At 61.8% G+C, this 21,917-nt stretch overlaps 2 protein-coding genes and 1 pseudogene across 2 annotated transcripts; all 3 read left to right on the top strand.

Annotated features, from left to right (window-relative positions):
- The window catches only part of LOC135889358 (zinc finger protein 850-like), a 473,854-nt pseudogene that overhangs the window by 193,298 nt on the left and 258,639 nt on the right, over positions 1-21,917 (top strand).
- On the top strand, positions 548-8,506 carry LOC135889378 (alpha-2,8-sialyltransferase 8E-like). The gene is made up of 8 exons (XM_065417247.1): positions 548-651; positions 2,826-2,924; positions 4,345-4,422; positions 6,180-6,266; positions 6,541-6,685; positions 6,892-7,004; positions 7,573-7,659; positions 8,044-8,506. The coding sequence occupies exons 1-8, from the start codon at positions 548-550 to the stop codon at positions 8,504-8,506; spliced, it is 1,176 nt and encodes a 391-aa protein (XP_065273319.1).
- On the top strand, positions 12,454-19,926 carry LOC135889388 (type-2 ice-structuring protein-like). The gene is made up of 6 exons (XM_065417256.1): positions 12,454-12,550; positions 14,891-15,004; positions 16,620-16,738; positions 17,824-17,970; positions 19,018-19,147; positions 19,856-19,926. The coding sequence occupies exons 1-6, from the start codon at positions 12,454-12,456 to the stop codon at positions 19,924-19,926; spliced, it is 678 nt and encodes a 225-aa protein (XP_065273328.1).

Raw genomic sequence — 21,917 nt, 5'->3', positions numbered from 1 at the left:
GGGAAACACTCAGCCTGTGGCTTCCCACAGCCCGCAAAGCCGGCAGCAAGGGCCTGGTGCCAGAGGTGAGCTTGGCTATGAAAGCCCAGTGCTCAGAGGGAAGGAGGGTCTAGGGGGTTAGATTGGGGGGCAGGGAGCCAGGACTCCTGGGTTCTCTCCCTATCTCTGGGAGGGGAGTGGGGGCTGGTGGTTAGAGCAGGGGGGGCTGGGAGCCAGGACTCCTGGGTTCTCTCCCTGGCTCTGGGAGGGGAATGGGGGCTGATGGGTTAGAGCAGGGGGGGCTGGGAGCCAGGACTCCTGGGTTCTCTCCTGGCTCAGGGAGGGGAGTGGTGTCTAGGGGTCCTGGCTCCCAGCCCTCCCCGCTCTAACCCACCAGCCCCCACTCCCCTCCCCGAGCCGGGAGAGAACCCAGGTGTCCTGGCTCCCAGCCTGTGATATCCAGGAGGCCAGGGCGGAGGAGGGGCACCCCAGGGAGGCCGTGCCCGGTGGATTCCCCCATGGTGTGTGAATGTGTCTCACCTGCCCTGCTCTCCCCACAGCGAGCGCCATGGTGGGCCCCCCAAGGATGCGGCGGAGACAGAGCTGGGTGCTGGCGCTGGCCGTGGGCATCGCCCTCAGCTTCAGCCTCTCTGTGCTGTGGAGGCTTCAGAGGTGAGTGAGTGGGGGGCTGGGAGCCAGGACTCCTGGTTTCTCTCCCCGGCTCTGGGAGGGGAGTGGGGGCTGGTGGGTTAGAGCAGGGAGGGCTGGGAGCCAGGACTCCTGGGTTCTCTCCCCGGCTCTGGGAGGGGAGTGGGGGCTGGTGGTTAGAGCAGGGTGAGCTGGGAGCCAGGACTCCTGGGTTCTCTCCCCGGCTCTGGGAGGGGAGTGGGGGCTGGTGGTTAGAGCAGGGTGGGCTGGGAGCCAGGACTCCTGGGTTCTCTCCCCGGCTCTGGGAGGGGAGCGGGGGCTGGTGGGTTGGAGCAGGGGGGGCTGGGAGCCAGGACTCCTGGGTTCTCTCCCCGGCTCTGGGAGGGGAGCGGGGGCTGGTGGGTTAGAGCAGGCGGGGCTGGGGGCCAAAACGCCTGGGTTCTCCCCCCGGCTCTGGGAGGGGAGCGGGGGCTGGTGGGTTAGAGCAGGGGGGGCTGGGAGCCAGGACTCCTGGGTTCTCTCCCCGGCTCTGGGAGGGGAGTGGGGGCTGGTGGGTTGGAGCAAGGGGGGCTGGGAGCCAGGACTCCTGGGTTCTCTCCCCAGCTCTGGGAGGGGAGTGGGGGCTGGTGGGTTAGAGCAGGGGGAGCGGGGAGCCAAGACTCCTGGGTTCTCTCCCTGGCTCTGGGAGGGGAGTGGGGGCTGGTGGGTTAGAGCAGGGGGAGCGGGGAGCCAAGACTCCTGGGTTCTCTCCCTGGCTCTGGGAGGGGAGTGGGGGCTGGTGGGTTAGAGCGGGGGGGGGCTGGGAGCCAGGGCTCCTGGGTTCTCTCCCTGGCTCTGGGAGGGGAGTGGGGGCTGGTGGGTTAGAGCAGGGGGAGCAGGGAGCCAGGACTCCTGGTTTCTCTCCCCAGCTCTGGGAGGGCAGTGGGGGCTGGTGGTTAGAGTGGGGGTGTGTGGCTGGGAGCCAGGACTCGTTTGCGTGTGTGGGGGTATCTGGCTCTGAAGCCCTGTTGGCAAAGGCCGGTCACCCCGAGGTGGCGAGCCCCGAGCCAGGCTTCTCCAGACAGGCCGGAGGAGACCCTGCAAAAGTCAGAGCTGTGAGCTGGTCTGTGTGGGGTGCTGGTCCCCGGGGGTCCCTGGCACTTCCCTGGTGCCCCGTCCCCCAGAAATCTGTGCTCGACAGCCAGGCGCGCCGAGCCCCCAGAATAGGCTTTGCGGGACGTACCCCTTAACGCCGCCTTTGGCGCTCGAAGACACTGCCCCGGAGAAATCGATCCCATCCTGGAACTGGCCCCCCCGAGCTCCCGAGATAACCTGCTTCAGTATGGAAATAACCCCCCGCCAACCCCACCCCCCTCGCTGTCACCTGCCACCCCCCGAAACCCACCCGGGGGATCATCAAAGAATCGCAGCCTGAACCCCCTCTTCCGGCCTTCAAACCACCCCCCAAGCTCCCCACAGACCCACCAGCTCACAGTGGTAAATGTTGTCAAAGTTAGACTCAGGACTCATAGTTTGTCAGACCATTCTGTTTTATTAGCACAGCGCTCTGCCAATACATTCCAATAATGTGAGCCCCCATGCAAGAGTCAAACAGTCTTATTTATACAGATAAAAGGGTGCGAACTAAACAAAGGGACAGAGACAGCAAATTGAAGAATTTGCCTAGGGCACAATATGCATATCCTGCTTCCTTATTAACTCTTATCATCTTAGGCCAGGTCTACACTACCGCGGTAGTTCGACGGCTGGCAATCGAACTTCCGGGTTCGATTTATCGCGTCTGGTCTGGACGCGATATATCGATCCCGGAAGCGCTCGCCGTCGACTGCGGTACTCCAGCTTGGCGAGAGGAGTACCGCGGAGTCGACGGGGAGCCTGCCTGCCGCGTGTGGACCGCGTCTGAAACGCGGTAAGTTCGAACTAAGGTATGTCGACTTCAGCTACGTTATTCACGTAGCTGAAGTTGCGTACCTTAGTTCGAATTTGGGGGTTAGTGTAGACCAGGCCTAAGGCTAATGCTTCACCAATCGCCCTTAAGTGGAGCAATTGATTAACAGTTTCCTGACACCTGGATTGCAGCATTTCATACAGCATTCTTTAATTCATTCTATTTCTTTAATATAATTCATTTCACTTTCACAATGTAAACCTGCCCTCCCTCCCCCAGCGGCATTAACCCCCCTCTCTCTGCCCCATAGCCAGGCGTCCCAGCCCAAGACAGCGTCGGCGTCCGGCAAAGGAGCGAGGCCAGACCCCAAACATCCCTGCCGGACCATGGACCAAAACAGGAGCCCCATGTGCGTGGGGGGAGGGGCTTTGGGGGCACTGGCCTCTGAGGGACCCACTGAGTTATGGGGGCATGGCAGGGAGTGGGATTCAGTGGGGCAGAGGGTGGGTGGGTGAAGAGGGATGGATGGTTGGTGACGGGCTATAGATGGGGCTGGGGGCGATGTGGGGGGAGGGGAAGGAGGCGGTGGGAGGCGGGATGTGGGGGAGAGAAGGGTATGGGGGCTGGGTGGGGTGTGGGGAGGGGAAGAGAAAGGGGTCAGTGAAGCAGTGTGGGGGCGGGGAAGGAGGTGCAGGGAGAGGAGGGGGAGAGGAGGAGCGGGGGCTCTGTGAGATGGGGAAGGAGGCGGTGGGAGGGATGTGGGGGGAGGGGAAGGAGGCGGTGGGGGGAGGGGAGGAATGGGGGCTCTGTGAGATGAGGAGGGAGGCGATGGGGGAGGGGGGTGCTGCGGGAGCCCGGGGGGGGGGGGAAGGCGAAGGAGCTGGTGCGGGGGAAGGGGAAGGGTTGTGGGGGAGGGAAGGAGGTGGAGGGAGGGATGTGGGGGAGGGAAGGAGGTGGTGGCAGGGATATGGGGGAAGGGAAGAGAAAGGGGTCAGTGAAGCAGTGTGGGGGCGGGGAAGGAGGTGCAGGAAGAGGAGGGGGAGAGGAGGAGCGGGGGCTCTGTGAGATGGGGAAGGAGGCGGTGGGAGGGATGTGGGGGGAGGGGAAGGAGGCGGTGGGGGGAGGGGAAGAATGGGGGCTCTGTGAGATGAGGAGGGAGGCGATGGGGGAGGGGGGTGCTGCGGGAGCCCGGGGGGGGGGGGGGAAGGCGAAGGAGCTGGTGCGGGGGAAGGGGAAGGGTTGTGGGGGAGGGAAGGAGGTGGAGGGAGGGATGTGGGGGAGGGAAGGAGGTGGTGGCAGGGATATGGGGGAAGGGAAGAGAAAGGGGTCAGTGAAGCAGTGTGGGGGCGGGGAAGGAGGTGCAGGAAGAGGAGGGGGAGAGGAGGAGCGGGGGCTCTGTGAGATGGGGAAGGAGGCGGTGGGAGGGATGTGGGGGGAGGGGAAGGAGGCGGTGGGGGGAGGGGAGGAATGGGGGCTCTGTGAGATGAGGAGGGAGGCGATGGGGGAGGGGGGTGCTGCGGGAGCCGGGGGGGGGGGAAGGCGAAGGAGCTGGTGCGGGGGAAGGGGAAGGGTTGTGGGGGAGGGAAGGAGGTGGAGGGAGGGATGTGGGGGAGGGAAGGAGGTGGTGGCAGGGATATGGGGGAAGGGAAGAGAAAGGGGTCAGTGAAGCAGTGTGGGGACGGGGAAGGAGGTACAGGGAGAGGAGGGGGGAGGGGAGAAGCGGGGGCTCTGTGAGATGGGGAAGGAGATGGTGTGGGGAGGGGAAGTGCTGGGGGGCCCCGTGGGGGGCGGCTCTCCTGGCCGTGTGTAACCCTCCTTCGCCTTTCCAGCCCCGAGGCCCCTGTGATGGGGGCAGAGCAGTGCCGGGGGCTGGTGCAGAACTGGAGCGCAGGGACCCTCCCCGCCAGGTGAGTGGGGCCGGGCACATCTCGGGGCAGCCCCTCCAACCCCCCCACATCAGCGCTGGGGCCTGGGGGTAGATTTCACCCAGCCGGTCCCTGTACCGGTTTCACTGCGGAGCCCCCCCCCCCCCCCCGAGACCCTCCCCAGCCGGACACACCGGACCTAGCGATCACTGGGCCCTTACACCAAAAATCACCCCTTGTCCAGCCCCCAGAGCCCGGGCACGGCCCCCAGATCGGCTGGACCCCCAGAGCCGACACCGAACACAAGCCCCGTAGCCGATCCCAGAGTAAACAGTGTAAAGCTTCGTTCACTAGCCAGGGGACAATCTGGAGCGCTGACCAGCCGTGTCCCCTCAGGTCTCCGACCCGGGGTGCTGTTCACACTGCTTTGCTGGGAGACCAGCCGCTCCTGAATCGCCCTGCAGAGCAACCAGCAAACTCCCCATCCCAGACGTGCCCCGGAAACGTGCCTTGTCCTGCCCAGCCCTCTCCTGGGGAACACGAGCTTGTACGCGGCCTGTCGTTTATTAACAGAAAATGAGGTGCGCCGATCTGCTTATCTCAAACAGTTCCCCACCCAGCTCAATCCAAACACACCAGCTTCGATCACACACATTTATTAACTGCAGCAGACTGATTTTAAGTGACTATAAATAATGAGCCATAAAAGTCAGAATCGGTTTCAAGAAAATGAAAGTCACCCACAACTAACGTAACAAGCGGCGTGAATTCGAAGCCAAGGTCTCTCTGAATCTCTTTCCGTCGGGACGTCTCCTGCAGTCCCAACGCTGCTTCCTCGGTTCTTCAGGTGTTGTGGATGCTGGAAAGGAGAGAGAAATGGGGACATCTGTTCTTTCTCACAGTCCCTGCTCTTCTTTGGGACTCATGTTCAGGAGACAGCAAGTCTGTGTGGACGGGAACTTCCAGCTGTTCCTTTGTCAAGATGTCGATTTTTCACCCAGATCCTCTTTCACCCAGACAGTGGGGATGGTCCATTTGACACCTGGCTGAAGCATTGGCTAGTCTTTCATCTCTAGGGAACTGGTTGGTGGCTGCCTCTCAGACTTGGAATATGTCTTAGTAATGCCATACAGAGGAATCCTGTAACTTTACATGCAATGTCGCCACCTATATTTTACCAGGACAATAATGATCAGCAAATTATGAGTTTTCAAATAATACCTCACAAGGCATTCTTTGTACAAAACTTATCATAGTCCTGCGAAAGGGGGTGAATATAGGGGTACAAAACTGGCACAAGGATGAAGAAATCAGAGAGTTATATGCAGGTGAAATCCAGCAAACATCTACACGCCAGCTAAATCCGAAGAGTGACCGAGCTGTACTGATCTGTCAATTCAAAGTGTCTTTCAGGGCGGGCCCGGGAGGTGGCTCCTGGGGATCTCTGGTGGCCGTTCAGAGTCTCTGCCCCCTCTGAGTTCAAAGAGCCGAGAAGATGGGAAATTTCCAGTGGTTTTGGTCAGCTTCCAAGCCCAGGGGACGAGCTCCCTGCCACGTAGCGTTTCCCAGGTGCGACCGGCCATTGACCAGTCCTGTGTGTTGCGATGATCCCGCACCAACGCGCTGGGGAGCTGGGCCGGCCTCTGGCGACGAGTGTGTCAGGCCTTAGCTAACGCCGGCCGCCTGGGCCGGAGCTGGCAGAGGGGGCGGTCGGTAGTGGGGGGCCAGAGGGCCCCTTGGGGGGCGCAGTGAAGGAGGAAGGGGGGGCAGATCAGTGACTCTCTGTGTCTCCATCCCAGGCTGGACCAGGGCTGGATCTTGAGGCAGCTGAAGCTGGTGCAGAGCTGCCCCTGGGCACATAATGCCAGCGCCTTGGGCCAGTACAGGTACCCCCCACCCCCAGTGCCCTGCCCCCTTGCTTCCTCTCCCCCACCCCTCTGCCCCCTCCCTCCCCCGATGCTGCCCCAAATACCTCCTTCTCTACCCCTCCACTCCCTCCCCCCAGCCCCCCTTGCCCTCTGCCCCCTCCCTCCCCCGATGCTGCCCCAAATACCTCCTTCTCTACCCCTCCATGCTCTCCCCCCAACCCCCCTTGCCCTCTGCCCCCTGCTGCCTCCGACTATCCCCCCCAGCTGCCCCTCACCCCTCTCCCCCGCACAGGGAACAGCTGGGGGGCTGCTGTAACGCTTCAGCCAAGCTGGTGCTGACCTGGGACAACACCCCACTGGGCTCCCAGATCGTCTATGACGCACAGCGGGACAAGAAGCATCCAGTGAAGGAGGAGCTGCTGGAGATGCTGCCGCAGGTAGGGGGCGCTGGGCTGGGAAGGGGTGGGGGGTGGGGTCAGCGCTGGGCGCTCCACCCCAGAGCTGGCTGCATCTCAGCACCGGGTGAGGGGTACTTTATAAACAGCCCCCCCACGCCCCACCCCAGAGCTGGCTGCATCTCAGCGTCGGGAGGTGGGCCCTCTGCATGGTCGGTGGGTGCTGACCCAGGCCCCCTCCCCCGCAGGTCTCCCCGTTTCAGGGCGCCCCCTACGAGTGCTGCGCCGTGGTGGGGAACGGGGGGATCCTTCGTAACAGCAGCTGTGGCCCCGAGATCGACCGCGCCCAGTTCGTCATCAGGTAACGCCGGCCGGGGAGGGGGGGAGATGGGAGCAGGGGGAAGGAGGGTTCAGGGTGAGTGAGATGCAGGGGGGTCAGGGAGAGTGGGGTGAAATGGGGGGCTCGGAGAGTGGGGTGCCAGGTGGGGGGGTCTCAGTGCAGGACAGGGGGTCACCAGTTGAGGCAAGGGGTGCGAGACCCATTTAAAAGGCCAGGGTGGGGGGAGCAGTACCAGGGGAGGGCGGCGTGGGCGGCCAGTGACCCGGCCGTTGGGGGAAGGTAGCCCCTGGCCTCTCCCCTTGTTCCCAAGGCCCCGCCCCCCATCTGCCCTCCCCTTCTGCCCCCTCCCTCACAGGACCCCGGAGCACCCTCACCCTGGCCCCCAGCCCCAGCCCTGGCAGAGCTCTGGGAACGCAGGAGGGGCGTGACCTGGGGGCAGAGCTAGGCTGTTTCAGAGACACTACCTATCCCTGCCTATGCTACTGGCTGCCCATGGAGGGCGGTAAAGACCTGGGGCACCCCCATGGGATGGGGGGCACCGGGCTCCCCCGGCTGCCCCCAGCTCACGCCGCCTCCCCTCGCCCCCCAGGTTCAACCTGCCCCCCATGGACTTTGCTGACGACGTGGGCACCAAATCGAGCATCGTCACCATGAACCCCAGCATCCTGCACGCCCGGTACTGGGGCGATGAACCGTGGGGGGAGGGGCACCCTGATGGGAACATGTGGGGGGGGTGAATTGGATCAGAACTGGTGAGGGGGTTGAGACCAGCAGGGGGAGGGATGGGTTGTATTGGGACCCATGGGGGGAGCCGGGATCAGAACTGGGGGGATGGAGGGGCGAGCCCGGATAGACACCCCCGGCCATAGGGTCACTGGGGAATCGGTGGCAGAGGAGGCCCAGCCCCAGCCCCCCAGCTCTCCGGTCGGCCATAGAGTCCTCGTGGGATCAGGGGCAGAGGAGACTGAACGATGGGACGGCCGTGGGAGGGAACGGGACTGGCGCTGGGGGACGGGCCGTGCCAGGACAGCGTCTGACGGGTGTCTTTCCCTGGCCACAGGTTCAGGGGTCTGAGCCGCTGGCGCCGGCCCTTCGCAGAGGCGGTGGGCACCTACGGGGCCCCGCTGCTCCTCATCCCGGCCTTCAGCTTCGCCGCCTACACCGCGGTCTCGTCCCAGGCACTCTACACCCTGGAGGACTTCGGCTCTCCGGCCCGCGCCGTCTTCATGAACCCCGAGTACCTGGCGGGGCTGGACGGGCACTGGCGTTCCCGTGGCCTGCGCGTCAACCGCCACTCCTCGGGCTTCATGCTGGTGAGCGCCGCCCTGGAGCTGTGCCAGCACCTCACCCTCTACGGCTTCTGGCCCTTCCCCACGGACCCCGAGGGGCAGCCCCTGTCCCACCACTATTACGACAACCAGCCCCCCAAGCCAGGCTTTCATGCCATGCCCGACGAGTTCACCCGCTACCTGGGCATGCACCTGCAGGGCGCGCTGCGGCTGCATCTGGGGCGCTGCCGGTGAGGGCCCGGCCGGCAGCCACGTACAACGAGCTGCGGCGTGGCTGGATGTCGGGGAGCCAGGGGCGGTCTCCTAGCCCCGCGCTGGGTCCAGCTCTTCCCAGCATGGGGCTGTAACGATGCTGGTTCTGGGGGGACCCAACTGAGAGTGACAATTTAGGACACATCGCTCAGAGCAGGGCAGTTACAGCCCAAGGCTGGGGGTTTTCCACCTCTAAGGCAAACCAAACCAGCCAGATGGAGAAGACTTCGGTCTCACCCCACTGGCTAACCACAAGTCACACAAGCAATTCCCTTAGACACTCCAGTTTCCCAATATCCCCACCAGGGCCACTCGTTATGGGGACGAATGGTTATGAAAACCAATACCCCAGTAAAAGAAAAGAGGTTCTCTCGATCCCAAAGGACCAAGCCCCAGACCCAGGTCAAATGGTAACTTAGATCTTACCCAAAATATACGCTTCTAGTCAATTCTTATTAACTAAACTAAACATTATTAAAAAAAAAAGGAAAGGCAGAGTTGGTTGAAAGATCAATATACAGACAGACTTGAATTCAATTCTTGAGGTCCAGATACACAGCAAAGATGAGTTTGTAGTTGCCAAAAGTCCTTTTAGAAATAGTCCAGAGGTTATAGTCTGTGACAAAGTTCCTCCTCTACCTTGGTGGGTCCTGCAGGCGCTTATTGGCGGGTTTTGCTTGCCTCAGCTAAGCTCATCAGGCCAGCATGGGGAAAAGGGAGGAGAACAATCCCCCGCAGTCTCTGCTGATCCACCATGTGGGTCGGGGAACACCCCAGAGACCTTCCCCTCTGGTGGGACCCACAGGCCAGGTCAACTCCTCCGGTGTCTGATCAGGAGTTGGAGGGAATGGGGGGAACCCAGGCCCGCCCTCTACTCCAGGTTCCAGCCCAGGGCCCTGTGGATTGCAACTGTCTACAGTGTTTCCTATAACAGCTGCATGACAGCTACAACTCCCTGGGCTACTTCCCCAGGGCCTCCTCCCAACACCTTCTTTGTCCTCAACGCAGGACCTTCCTCCTGATGTCTGATAATGCTTGTACTCCTCAGTCCTCCAGCAGTACGCCTTCTCACGCCCAGCTCCTTGCACGCCTCGTGCTCCCAGCTCCTCGCACGCACCTCACTAACTGAAGTGAGGTACTTTTTAAACTCAGGTGCCCTGATTAGCTGGCCTGTCCTAATTGATTCTAGTAGCTTCTTCTTAATTGGCTCCAGGTGTCCTAATTAGCCTACCTGCCTTAATTGGTTCCAGCAACTTCCTGCCAATTCCGATTTTGGTAGGTGGGGCAGGGGGCAACTTTAACCGTGATTCCAGGGGCTACTTAGGCACCTGAAAACTTTAGTTTTTTGGCAGGTAACTTAGCAATGAACTGGCAGGAGAACCGTGTCTAACTCCTATATAAAATAAAGAAAATTCAATAAATATTAGACCCATTCAGCTCTATTACGAACATGTTCTGCCACCATGTGGCAAGTCACTGAAGGGACACTGGTTAGGTTTAAAATGTTAATGTCTATTCTTACTTTGTTACTAACTCTGCGGAGAGAGAGACCCCGTCAGGACTCCTGGGTTCTCTCTCAGCTCTGGCAGGGGAGTGGGGTCTAGTAGATTACAGCAGGGGGCAGATACATCTGGGTTCTATATAAGAACATAAGAGCGTCCAGACTGGGTCAGACCAAAGGTCCATCTAGCCCAGTACCCTGCCTTCTGACAGTGGCCAGTGCCAGGTGCCCCAGAGGGAAGGAACAGAACAGGGAATCACCAAGTGATCCATCCCCTGTCACCCATTCCCAGCTTCTGGCATACAGAGGCTCGGGACACCATCCCTGCCCATCCTGGCTAATAGCCATTGATGGACCTGTCCTCCATGAATTTATCTAGTTATTTTCTGAACCCTGTTATGGTCTTGGCCTTCACAACATCCCCTGGCAAGGAGTTCCACAGGTTGACAGTGCGTTGTGTGAAGAAATACTTCCTTTGGTTTGTTTTAAACCTGCTGTCTATTCATTTCATTTGGTGACTCCTAGTTCTTGTGTTATGAGGAGTAAATAACACTTCCTTATTTACTTTCTCCACACCAGTCATGATTTTATAGACCTCTATCATATCCCCCCTGAGTCATCTCTTTTACCAGCTGAAAACTCCCAGTCTTATTAATCTCTCCTCATACAGCAGCTGTTCCATATCCCTAATAATTTCTGTTGCCCTTTGTACCTTTTCCAATTCCAATAGATCTTTTTTGAGATGGGGCGACCACATCTGCACGCAGTATTCAAGGTGTGGGCGTACCACGGATTTATATAGAGACAACATGATATTTTCTGTCTTATTATCTATCCCTTTCTTAATGATTCCCAGCATTCTGTTAGGTTTTTTGACTGCCACTGCACGTTGAGTGGATGTTTTCAGAGAACTATCCACAGTGACTCCAAGATCTCTTTCTTGAGTGGTAACAGCTAATTTAGACCCCATCATTTTATACGTATAGTTGGGATTCTGTTTTCCAATTGCTTTGTGTTTATCAACATTGAATTTCATCTGCCATTTTGGTGCCCAGTCACCCAGTTTTGAGAGATCCCTTTGTAGCTCTTCGCAGTCTGCCTGGGACTTAACTATCTTGAGTAGTTTTGTATCATCTGCAGATGTTGCCACCTCACTGTTTACCCCTTTTTCCAGATCATTTACAAATATGTTGAACACAACTGGTCCCAGTACAGACCCCTGGGGGACACCACTATTTACCTCTCTCCAGTCTGAAAACTGACCGTTTATTCCTACCCTGTTTCCTATCTTTTAACTGGAGTGCCTGGCCGTGCCTTCAGGATCATCTAACAATCCTTAATTTAATTTAATGACAAGCCTTGTGATCTTAATCGCCCTGTCTCTGGTTATAAACAAACTCCCTGCCCCTTGGGGGCAACACAGAACGTATCACATTCCACACTCAAGCCCATCTGGGGCTCGGGCATGTGCTGTGAGCAGACGTCAGGTATGAAATCTGGGGGGGTCCCACCAATCCCCCCCGAATGGCACCCCCGCAGACAGCACAGGTGAATCAACTCCTTGAGCAAGACCGTCAGTGCTTCCTTAACTGCTGCCAGGGTCACTCCCCTGCTGTCTGCCACATTTCCCTGTAATGAGCCCATCCACAGCTGGGGGGAGTCGGGATCTGGGGGGGGGGAGGGGAAGGAGGAAGGCATGTGTGTGTGTGTGTGTCTGTCCCCCTGCCGCCCCCTGCTGGAGGGGACGGGCCCTGCTCTGTGTGTGTCTATGAGGTTTGTTTCCCTGCGTGTGAACAGAGCCAATGAATGATTTTCGGCCAATGTTTCATTCCCCATAAAAAGGCCGTTGGGAGGCCCCGACCCCCTCTGTGGCTGTGAGCGGAACCCGAGGGCTCGTCTCTGGCCAGAGCAAACGACCCGGCGAAGCGCCGGCAGCCGAAGCGGCTCCGTTGTGCTGGGCCGTTTGCAGAGCCCCGGGCGAGAGTTGGCACTGCAGGGCGGGAGTTCGACAGGTCCCCGGATTTCCCTTGTCAAACAACCCCACAAAGGGTCCCAGACCTCTGAACAGTCACTGAAATCTTTGGGGGGGGGGGAACCAAACCTTCCCGGGGGCTTTGTTCCGCCCAGCGACATGACAAGAGGGAGATTTTTCCGTGGGGCCCATATTGGCCGGGGCCCCTGGGCGCAGGCCCCGGGGGCCTGTTGGGTAATTGGACACTGCAAGTGGGAGCAGACATGCGGGCTGCCCCGGATCCAGCCCTTGGCCCCGTTCAGCCCTTCGCCTCCAGGCAGGGCCACGCGGAGGCCACAACCCCCCCAGCCAGAGATCCCGCTGCGATCAGGCAACCGACTGCTGCACCAGTGCCCGGCTCCTAGCCCGACCCCCGCTAGCCCTCCCAGAGCCTCACACAGCCCTGGACCAACAGGGATGCAGAATGTCTCCCCGACGCGCAGCACTCACTCGAACGCTGGAGGAAAGAAGCTTGAGGATCAGGGTCTAACAGCCTCACCTGCCATCATGGAACGTAAGTTCTTGGGGCCAGCATTAGACTGAACTGCTCTAAGAGTGCCAGGGAGAGAACCCAGGAGTCCTGGCTCCCAGACCCCCCTTCCCAACCCACTAACCCCCACTCCCCTCCCCGACCCAGAGAGAGAACTTAGCAGTCCTGGTTCCCAGCCCCCCCTTCTCGAACCACCAGCCCCCACTCCCCTCCCAGAGCCGAATAGAGAACCCAGGAGCTCTGGCTTCCAGCCCCCCTGCTCTAACCCACCAGCCCCCCCTCCCCTCCCAGAGCTGGGGAGAGAACCCAGGAGTCCTGGCTCCCAGACCACCTGACTCTAACCCACCAGCCCCCACTCCCCTGTCAGAGCCGGGGAGAGAACCCAGGAGTCCTGGCTCCCAGCCCCCCTTGCTCTAACCCACCAGCCCCCACTTCCCTCCCAGAGCCGGGGAGAGAACCCAGGAGTCCTGGCTCCCAGCCCCCCCTGCTCTAACCCACCAGCCCCCACTCCCGTCCCAGAGAGAACCCAGGAGTCCTGGCCGGGCTGTCCCTTACCCAGCCAGGCATCTCTAGCTGATGCGATGGGGCAGCGTTGCCCGGTGTGGGTGCTCTGTGGGTCTGGGCGCTGCCCGGAGCTGCCCCCTTTTATCCGACTGCCCCAGCTGGAGCAGCTGTGTTTGCCCTGGCTCGGATTGCCCTGGACAATGGGGACGAGACACTCCCCGGGCACCAGGTGACACGCGGCGGCTGCGGGCTCCGCCCCGCCCGGATCCAGGGGCTCAGGGATCAGGACTGACTCCGGATTGACGCCGGGGAGAACCTAGCTCAGATTCCAGCCCTGGAGCAGCTCCAGGTGACCCGAGACCCGAATCCACCCCCGCCCTTCCCGGGTTCGGGCGTTCACGGTTAGACCCGGTTGAACGCTGCGGCTCTAGCCGTGCATCGGCTTGCACGTGCGTGTGCTTGTGTAACGTGTCTCTGTGCGGGTGTCCGTGCGAGAGGGAGTGTGTGTGAAAGGACACGTGTGGGGAGGGTGACCAGACAGCAAGTGTGAAAAATCGGGACGGGGGGTGGGAGGTAATAGGAGCCTATATAAGAAAACGCCCCCAGAGCTTTGGGGCTATGGGGGGGCTCACAGAGCCCCTGCAAGGGCAGGGGTGCCAGGATGGGGGGAGCAGGGGGCCATGCCCCTCCCACTTTTTCCAGCCATAAGGGCGAGCGACGGGGGTGGGGAGGAGGTGGAGAGGAGCAAGTAGGGGCGGGATCTTGGGAGGGAAGAGGTGGGGCGGGGGCGTGGCCTCAGGGGGGCAGCATGGGAGGGCAGGGCCCCGGTTCGGGTACCGGTGGCCCCCCACTTTTAGGGTGCTCCCATCGCTCCTGGCAGGGAGGGTGGGGGAAGAAATGGAGGGACCCCCCGACCCCCAGCGCAGAGAACTGCTCCGGACATGGGGAGCGGGTTCTTTCGAAGCTGGTTTGGCATCGAGGGGTGCGAAGGAGGCCGCGGGTGTGGAGATTTTTTTTCTAGTTGCTGTCTGGGGTCACCCTCCCCACACGTGTGTCCTTTCACACACACTCCCTCTCGCATGGACACCCGCACAGAGACACGTGTTACACAAGCACACGCACGTGCAAGCCGATGCACGGCTAGACGCAGCGTTCAACCGGGTCTAACCGTGAACATCCAAACCCGGGAGGGGCGGGGGTGGATTCGGGTCTCGGGTCACCCAGAGCCGCTCCAGGGCTGGAATCTGAGCTGGGTTCCCCCTGGCATCAATCCAGAGTCAGTCCCAATCCCTGAGCCCCTGGATCCGGGCGGGGCAGAGCCCGCAGCCGCCGCGTGTCACCTGGTGCCCGGGGAGTGTCTCGTCCCCATTGTCTGGGGCAATCCGAGCCAGGGCAAACACAGCTGCTCCAGCTGGGGCAGTCGGATAAAAGGGGGCAGCTCCGGGCAGCGCCCAGACCCACAGAGCACCCACACCGGGCAACGCTGCCCCATCGCATCAGCTAGAGACGCCTGGCTGGGTAAGGGACAGACCGGCCAGGATGCCTGGGTTCTCTCCCCGGCTCTGGGAGGGGAGTGGTGGGTTAGAGTGGGGGGGCTGGGAGCCAGGACTCCTGGGTTCTCTCCCCGGCTCTGGGAGGGGAGTGGTGGGTTAGAGTGGGGGGGCTGGGAGCCAGGACTCCTGGGTTCTCTCCCCGGCTCTGGGAGGGGAGTGGGGGTGGAGGGTTAGAGCAGGGGGGACTGGGAGCCAGGACTCCTGGGTTCTTTCCCCAGCTCTGGGAGGGGAGTGGGGTCTAGTGGTCAGAGCACTGGTTGTTAAGGGCACAGCAGCAGGGTATTGGCCTCCTTTCCCTCCCCTCCAGGGCCGGTTCCCCCCTGTGACCCCTTCCTTTCAGACATGGTGACACTGCGCTGGCTGCCCGGATGCCTGGGTCCCTTCATTGTCACTCTCCTGGTCGGATCCCCTATTCCAGTGGGTAAGTGCGGAAGGGTGGGGCCGGCTGTGGAGAGATGGGTGAAGGGATCTTGGTCCCCTTTTCTGAAATCTTTGCTCCCCTGGGGTGGGGTGGGGTGTTAAAGGATGCAGATCTGGGGGCTGCAAATACTCCAGACTCCTGGGTTCTCTCCCTGGCACTGGGAAGGGGGGCTGGTGGTTAGAGCAGGGTGGGCTGGGAGCCAGGACTCCTGGGTTCTCTCCCTGGCGCTGGGAGGGGAGTGGGGGCTGGAGGGTTGGAGCAGGGGGGGCTGGGAGCCAGGACTCCTGGGTTCTCTCCCCGGCGCTGGGAGTGGAGTGGGGGCTGGAGGGTTACAGCAGGGGGGGGGCTGGGTTCTCTCCCCGGCTCTGGGAGGGGAGTGGGGGCTGGTGGGTTAGAGCAGGGTGGGCTGGGAGCCAGGACTCCTGGGTTCTCTCCCCGGCTCTGGGCGGGGAGTGGGGTTAAGAACATAACATAAGAACATAAGAAAGGCCGTACTGGGTCAGACCAAAGGTCCATCTAGCCCAGTATCTGTCTACCGACAGTGGCCAATGCCAGGTGCCCCAGAGGGAGTGAACCTAACAGACAATGATCAAGTGATCTCTCTCCTGCCATCCATCTCCATCCTCTGACGAACAGAGGCTAGGGACACCATTCTTACCCATCCTGGCTAATAGCCATTTATGGACTTAGCCACCATGAATTTATCCAGTCCCCTTGGTGGGTTTGGTGGTTAGAGCAGGGGAGGCTGAGAGCCAGGACTCCTGGGTTCTCTCCCTGGCTCTGGGAGGGGAGTGGGGGCTGGTGGGTTAGAGTGCGGGGGGGGGGCTGGGAGCCAGGACTCCTGGGTTCTCTCCCCGGCTCTGGGAGGGGAGTGGGGGCTGGTGATTAGAGCGGGGGGGGGGGGCTGGGAGCCAGGACTCCTGGGTTCTCTCCCCGGCTCTCGGAGGGGAGTGGGGGCTAGTGGTTAGAGCAGGGGGGGCTGGGAGCCAGGACTCCTGGGTTCTCTCCCCGGCTCTCGGAGGGGAGTGGGGGCTAGTGGTTAGAGCAGGGAGCTCTGGATAAGTGGATTGTAACCAAGGGGAGAGAGTGGCAAGACCGGGCCTGGCTGGTCTCCTCCCAAAGGGCAGGGACAGGATGGATCTTAAACCAGGGTTCTGCTGTGTTGCCCCGCGGTCATGAGCCTGGGGAACTCCCTGCCACTGGACCAGTATCTGGACGGGAGATTAACCCGGGGGGTGAAGGACTCTTGCTATGAGGAGTCGCGAAGGGAGCGAGTGGCAGCTCAGTCGAACCCCCATCTCGGCCCGGCCCCCCAAGGTGGCTCTTGACAAAATCACTTGGAAACTGGGGGCGTTTATCCCAGAAAATTTCAACAACATTGAGAAAATCCCCCCAAACTATCGAATTTTGGGTCAAAAACATCAAATTCAGGGGCTTCAAATTTCCTTAAATTGTCATATTTTCAGCCAAAACCTGTTAAATGGGAGAGGTGGGGGGAACTCCCCCAAACTGTCATATTTGGGGCTGGAAACTCCCAAAAATTCAGCTGTGGTTTTTGACCCCAAACTTGACAGATGTTTTCTGAGAGCCTCACACTTCACTTCCCTCCCCGTAGCCTCCTCCAACGTCCGCTCCTGCCCGTGCACCCAGGGGTGCTGCCCGGCCGGCTGGTACCAGTACCAGGATTCCTGCTACTACCCGGTGACGGCCACCAAAGGCTGGTGGAAAGCCGAGGTATGGCCCCCCTGGGTCTGAGGGCTTGGCCTGGCCTCAGGGAGCTGGGGTAGGACCCCCCCCTTGGGGGGAGGGCGTGTCACCCCCAGTGCTGTGGCTGAGGGGAGAATAGGGGGTGTGGGAACACTGGGGGTACCTGGGGGAGCAGCGGTGACTGGGCTGGAGGGTGGGGGGTTGTGAGGGAGGCGGGGGTGGCTGGCAGGACTGGGGCTCTGTGACCCCAGCTTTGGAAGAGTCTCTGGGAGGCCCCCCCCAGGGGTCTCCCTCTTCCCCCAGGGCGAGCCCTGTGGCTTCTCCGCCTCCTTAGGGTGGACCCCTGGGCCTGCAGCCCCCCTGCTTCACCCCAGGAGCTCAGTCAGCGAGTCCCACTGGGGCAGACCCCCGAGGGAGACGCGTCCAACTGTAGGGAGCAACAACCCCCCCTCCGCAGGGAGGCAGGGACACCCCGCTGGCGCAGCCACACTCAGGCGTGTTAGTCGGCTGCAGAAAGTCCTCGGCTGGCCCAGAAAACAGAAAGTCACAGCCTGGCCCGTGTGGGTCAGCCCCAAGCCCCTCTGACCTCTCTGTTCCAGTTCCGGGGTGTGGCCAGCGCCCTGAGCAGCCAACCCTTAACCACCTCCCCAGTCTTTCGGCCTCCAGCTGGGTGACCATGGCTGGGCTTCCACCGTCGTTGGTTGCTAGGTATCAAAGTCCTAGTGATTGGGCTTCTCAAAGGCTCCCTTGATATGGGACCCAAGCCCCACACAGCTAAGAGCCATTCGCACCTGACTTTTAGCCTGCCCAGAGAGCAAACAAGACCTTTCCCCCCCACGAGGGGGACAATGCAGCATGTGGGGAAACTGAGGCACACATCGGCTTCCTAAAATTATGACAGCAAATTCCCATTTCATCACAGCTGGCATGTGGGTGGGGGAGCAGCGGTGGTGGGGGGTGAGGCAGGGGAGCTCTCTGGGGTGGGGGAGTGGAGGAATGGGGGGGCCTAAGATGTGGGGAGGAGTGGTGGGGGCAGGGACTTGTTGGGGTAGTGAGGGGTCAGGCTGTGCTCCCCCTACCCCCACGGTGTGTGTCACACCCCCCCCCCCCAGACGGACTGCAAGGCTCTGGTGGAGGGCGCCCATCTGGCATCCGTGCACAGCGCCGAGGAGAACAACTTCATCTATCACCTCATGGGCACCCCCCAAGACTACAAGAAAAAGGAAGCCTATTGGCTCGGGGGCCGCCGCGACTCCCAGGTGAGGGGCTTTGCTGCTGGGCCTCGGGGCTGCTCAGTTCCCTGGGTCACGTGGGCCCATCCCCAGCCCGCGGCTCGGTTCTGGGATTCGGCTCTGTCCCCTCTCCACTCTGTCAAATGCCTTTTTCAAGTGGGTGAAGGGTTCCAGGCTCACCATGGGGAACCTCTGCTTTGCCCTCTCCCCGCTACTCCTCACTCGGCACGTCCAGGAATGGCATTAGCCCGAGTTCCTTGTCCACTCTGCCCCCTAGATCCTTTCCCGAGCCCCTGTTCTCCAGGAAACCGGCCCCAGTCTGTGGGTCTGCCCGGCCTTCCTCATTCCAACCCGGGTAGCTACGTGTCGGGCTAGCGGTGGGGCTGCTGGTCTTGAGATCAACACATCTGGGACTCATATTTCAATTTTTCCCCACCCCCAAAGTATTTTTCCCTCTCAAAATGAAATTTCCACCAGGGAAACTCATGACAATGTTCCCTAAAACAAAGGGGTGCCCCGAACTTGGGGGCTCCTCCAAGTGGGGTTTTCTGATGGAAAACTTGGGGTGCAAATTCCCATCCGCCTCCTCGCCGGATTGAGGAGACCGTGGTCTATAGGTACCTCCATGGGTGGCAGGTATAATAGGCCAGGGAAGGCGGCGGGCAGGGGGGTCTGGCAGGGGAGTGAGGCGGCTTAGCCCGGCGCTCGGGGTGGGCGGTGGGTCGGGGGCTCAGCCCGGTGTGGCTGGGGTAGGCCGGGGCACCTCCGGTCGCAGGTGGGGGTCCTCAGGGCTTCTTCTGTTATGGGGGAGGGATTCGGGGCTCCGGCATGCGGTGGGTGGGGCCTCGGGCAGAAGGGGCAGGGCTGGCGGGCTAGCCTCCCCAAAACGGGGGCTCTACCCCACAGAAGAAGGGGGGCTGAGAACAAGGCTCGGAGGGCAGGAGCTTCCTGAAGAAAAGGGGGGACGTGCTGTGCCTCAGTTGGTCGTCTATCCTAGCTCAGCCATCAGCTCTGGGCTGGCCCAGGTTAGGGACCCGGTCCGGCTTGGCGCTCTCAATGCCTCGGTGCCCCTAGGGCCAGCTGGAGGGCGCGGGCTCCTGGCACTGGACTGACAGCTCCACGTGGCACTATCACAACTTCGGGAACGGCAAGCCGGACGGGAGCACCGCGGAGGCGTTCGTGGCCTCCTGGAAGTTGGATCAAGGTAACGGAGGCAGGGCGGGGACAGGCCACGCCCCTCCATTGGTCCGTACAGCTGCTCAGGGACCAGGCCATCTCCTGGGGCTGACAGTGAGGGAATATGGGCAGAGGGGTGGCAGGGGGCTGGATCCCTAAAGCTAGTATAGAACCCAGGAGTCCTGGCTTCCAGCCCTCCCTGCTCTAACCACTAGACCCCACTCCTCTCCCAGAGCCGGGGAGACAACCCAGGAGGCCTGGCTCCCAGGCCCCGCTGCTCTGACCCCCTATCCCCCTCCCAGAGCCGGGGAGAGAACCCAGGAGTCCTGGCTCCCAGCCCCTCTCCCCCCGCTCTAACCACTAGACCCCACTCCTCTCCCAGAGCCGGGGAGACAACCCAGGAGGCCTGGCTCCCAGGCCCCGCTGCTCTGACCCCCTACCCCCCTCCCAGAGCCGGGGAGAGAACCCAGGAGTCCTGGCTCCCAGCCCCCCCCCCCCGCTCTAACCACCAGACCCTGCTCCCCTCCTATTCAGGGAGAGAACCCAGGAGTCCTGGCTCCCAGCCCCCGTTGCTCTAACCCACCGGTTCCCACTCCCCTCCCAGAGCCAGGGAGTGGGGGCCAGGAGTCCTGGCTCCCAGCCGCACCTGCTCTAACCCACCAGCCCCCACTCCCCTCCCAGAGCTGGGGAGAGAACCCAGGAGTCCGGGCTCACTGACTCTCTTGTTTCCCTACAGATGCTATCACTTGGGATAACTATGAAGCTTCCTTGGAGTTCATGTCCATCTGCAAGCGCTCGCTGGACTGACGGGCTTGAAGGGTGGCCCGGAGGTGCCCGCCTGGCTTGGCTGTGCCCTGGCCACTGGGGTGACGTGCAGCGGCTGTGTGCCCCCTGGATTCCCCCTCCAACGGGGGTCAGTGCGCCCCCTGCTGGTGCCCTGCAGACCTGGGCACCGCTCCGCTGCATGCTAAGCCTGAAGTAAACCAATCTCCCCAGCAGTGGCAGTGGCGGTCCCGGCTCTCCATCCTACCCATCTCGCCACCCTGCGTGGGAGGGGAGTGGGGGCTGGTGGTTACAGCAGGGGGGCTGGGAGCCAGGACTCCTGGGTTCTCTCCCCAGCTCTGGGAGGGGAGCGGGGGCTGGTGGTTAGAGCAGGGGGGCTGGGAGCCAGGACTCCTGGGTTCTCTCTCTGGCTCTGGGAGGGGAGTGGGGGCTGGTGGCTAGAGTGGGGGTCTGGACATCAGGACAGAAGACACAAAATGGGACCAGACTGCCACCTGGACTTTGTGCGTATGAGGTTGGGTGGAGGGAGCTCCTATGGGTCTTGTGAATTCTGGTGGTGGTGGGCGGAGGCTGTATGTGTGTGGGGAAGGCTGTGGGGGGGTAGGAGGGCTGTTATCACCCTTTGGTCCCAGGGAAGGATGGGGGGGGGGTCAGGGAGCCCCAGGATCGCTTTTACACCCCAGCTTTGGAGCAGTGTCGTGGAGGGACTCCGAGGGGGCTCTCTCTTCCAGCAGAGGCAGCCAGGTGGTCTCACCGCCCCCTTAGACTGGCAGGGGGTCGTGTCCTGCCCATTCCTCTGCAGCCCACTTCGCTGTGGCCCAGGTGCCACCGTGCCCAGCACACACCTAAATACTTGTCCCTCCACTGGGTAGCAATGCAAGGTATGGGGAGGGAAACCGAGGCACACACCGCCATCATACCAATATGAGAGAAAACTGCCACGTCGTCAGCAGGGCCCTCGCTCTGGGGTTGGAGCCAGCCAGGCCTTGCACCGCATGGAGCAGGCTGGCACCGGGGTGTGGCCATCATCAGAAGGTAGGCTGGCAAAACTGGCAGGAGGCAACGTGAGGAAGAGGAAGCAATGGAGGAAGCTGAGGGCGTGCCACAAGGAGCAGCAGGCCCAGGGCAGGAGGGAGCTGCCCCCGGAGCCCCCCCAGGGACCAGTGGGAGGAGAGGAGCCAGGCCTGGAGCGGACCCCGATGGCACCAGGCCTGCAGAGGGAGGTGCCGGGAAGGGAGGGGGGCCTGTGACGCCTGCCTGGGTCTGCAGAGAGCCTGAGCCGATCGCTCTGAGGGGGCAGGCGCAGCGCCTGGCACACGCGGGACCCCCGGTGGAGGGGCTTGGCACAACGGGGCCCCCCTCTCAGCCGGGCCTTTGGCTGGGCGGCTCATGTGCTGGGATGTGCCTCCAGGAGAGCTCCCGGGGGCCGCGTGGGGCGAGGGCAGCCCCCCCCCAAATGAGGGGGTCCAGTGTTACCATGGCAACGGGAAGCTGGGCACCCCCCCAAGTGATGGGGGGCTGGTCCCTGTGTTGCCATGGGAACGGGATGCCAGGCGCGCCCCCAAACGGGGGGGTGTCCCTGTCGGAGCGTCGCCTCCCCATGGTAACTAGGGGGGCGTGCCCAGCAGCTCCCCACTCCAACGTCACTAGGCGGACTCAGGGCTCGAGCCCACATTTCCCGGCAACCCCTGCGCGGCCCCGTTCGCCAACGCATGTGCAAACTGCCGCCCGTTCCCGCCCCGCGCTGCGCAGGCGCAGCCGCTCCTCTCTCCCCCGCCCGCATCTCTCAGCGCCGCGCGGACGCCATGGTAACAGGGGCCGCCCTCTCCCTCGCGCGCGGGGGCGCGTCCTCCCGGGTCGGGACGGTGGCCGCCTTGGCCCAAACAACCCCTTCCCTTTCGCGGTCCGCAGCAGGGGCGGGAGCCGGCCGGAGCCAAGGGGCGCATGCGCCTCAGCGGCGAGGGGCGAGGTAGAAGGCGGAGAACAGCGAGCGCGTTTCCGGTTCCGGTGCGAGC

The sequence above is a fragment of the Emys orbicularis genome, chromosome 15 (genome assembly GCF_028017835.1).
Source record: "Emys orbicularis isolate rEmyOrb1 chromosome 15, rEmyOrb1.hap1, whole genome shotgun sequence".
Taxonomy (NCBI): domain Eukaryota; kingdom Metazoa; phylum Chordata; order Testudines; family Emydidae; genus Emys; species Emys orbicularis.
Note: the sequence above shows the minus strand (reverse complement) of the source record. Positions and strands in the feature narration are given on the sequence as shown.

Bases quoted from the DNA above. Each gene is read 5' to 3' on its own strand.
- LOC135889378 (XM_065417247.1), top strand. From the start codon at position 548: ATGGTGGGCCCCCCAAGGATGCGGCGGAGACAGAGCTGGGTGCTGGCG. The intron at 2,925-4,344 runs GTGCGTGGGGGG...TCGCCTTTCCAG, and splicing joins GACCAAAACAGGAGCCCCAT to CCCCGAGGCCCCTGTGATGG. The intron at 6,686-6,891 runs GTAGGGGGCGCT...CCTCCCCCGCAG, and splicing joins TGCTGGAGATGCTGCCGCAG to GTCTCCCCGTTTCAGGGCGC.
- LOC135889388 (XM_065417256.1), top strand. From the start codon at position 12,454: ATGCAGAATGTCTCCCCGACGCGCAGCACTCACTCGAACGCTGGAGGA. The intron at 12,551-14,890 runs GTAAGTTCTTGG...CCTCCCCTCCAG, and splicing joins CTCACCTGCCATCATGGAAC to GGCCGGTTCCCCCCTGTGAC. The intron at 16,739-17,823 runs GTATGGCCCCCC...CCCCCCCCCCAG, and splicing joins AAGGCTGGTGGAAAGCCGAG to ACGGACTGCAAGGCTCTGGT.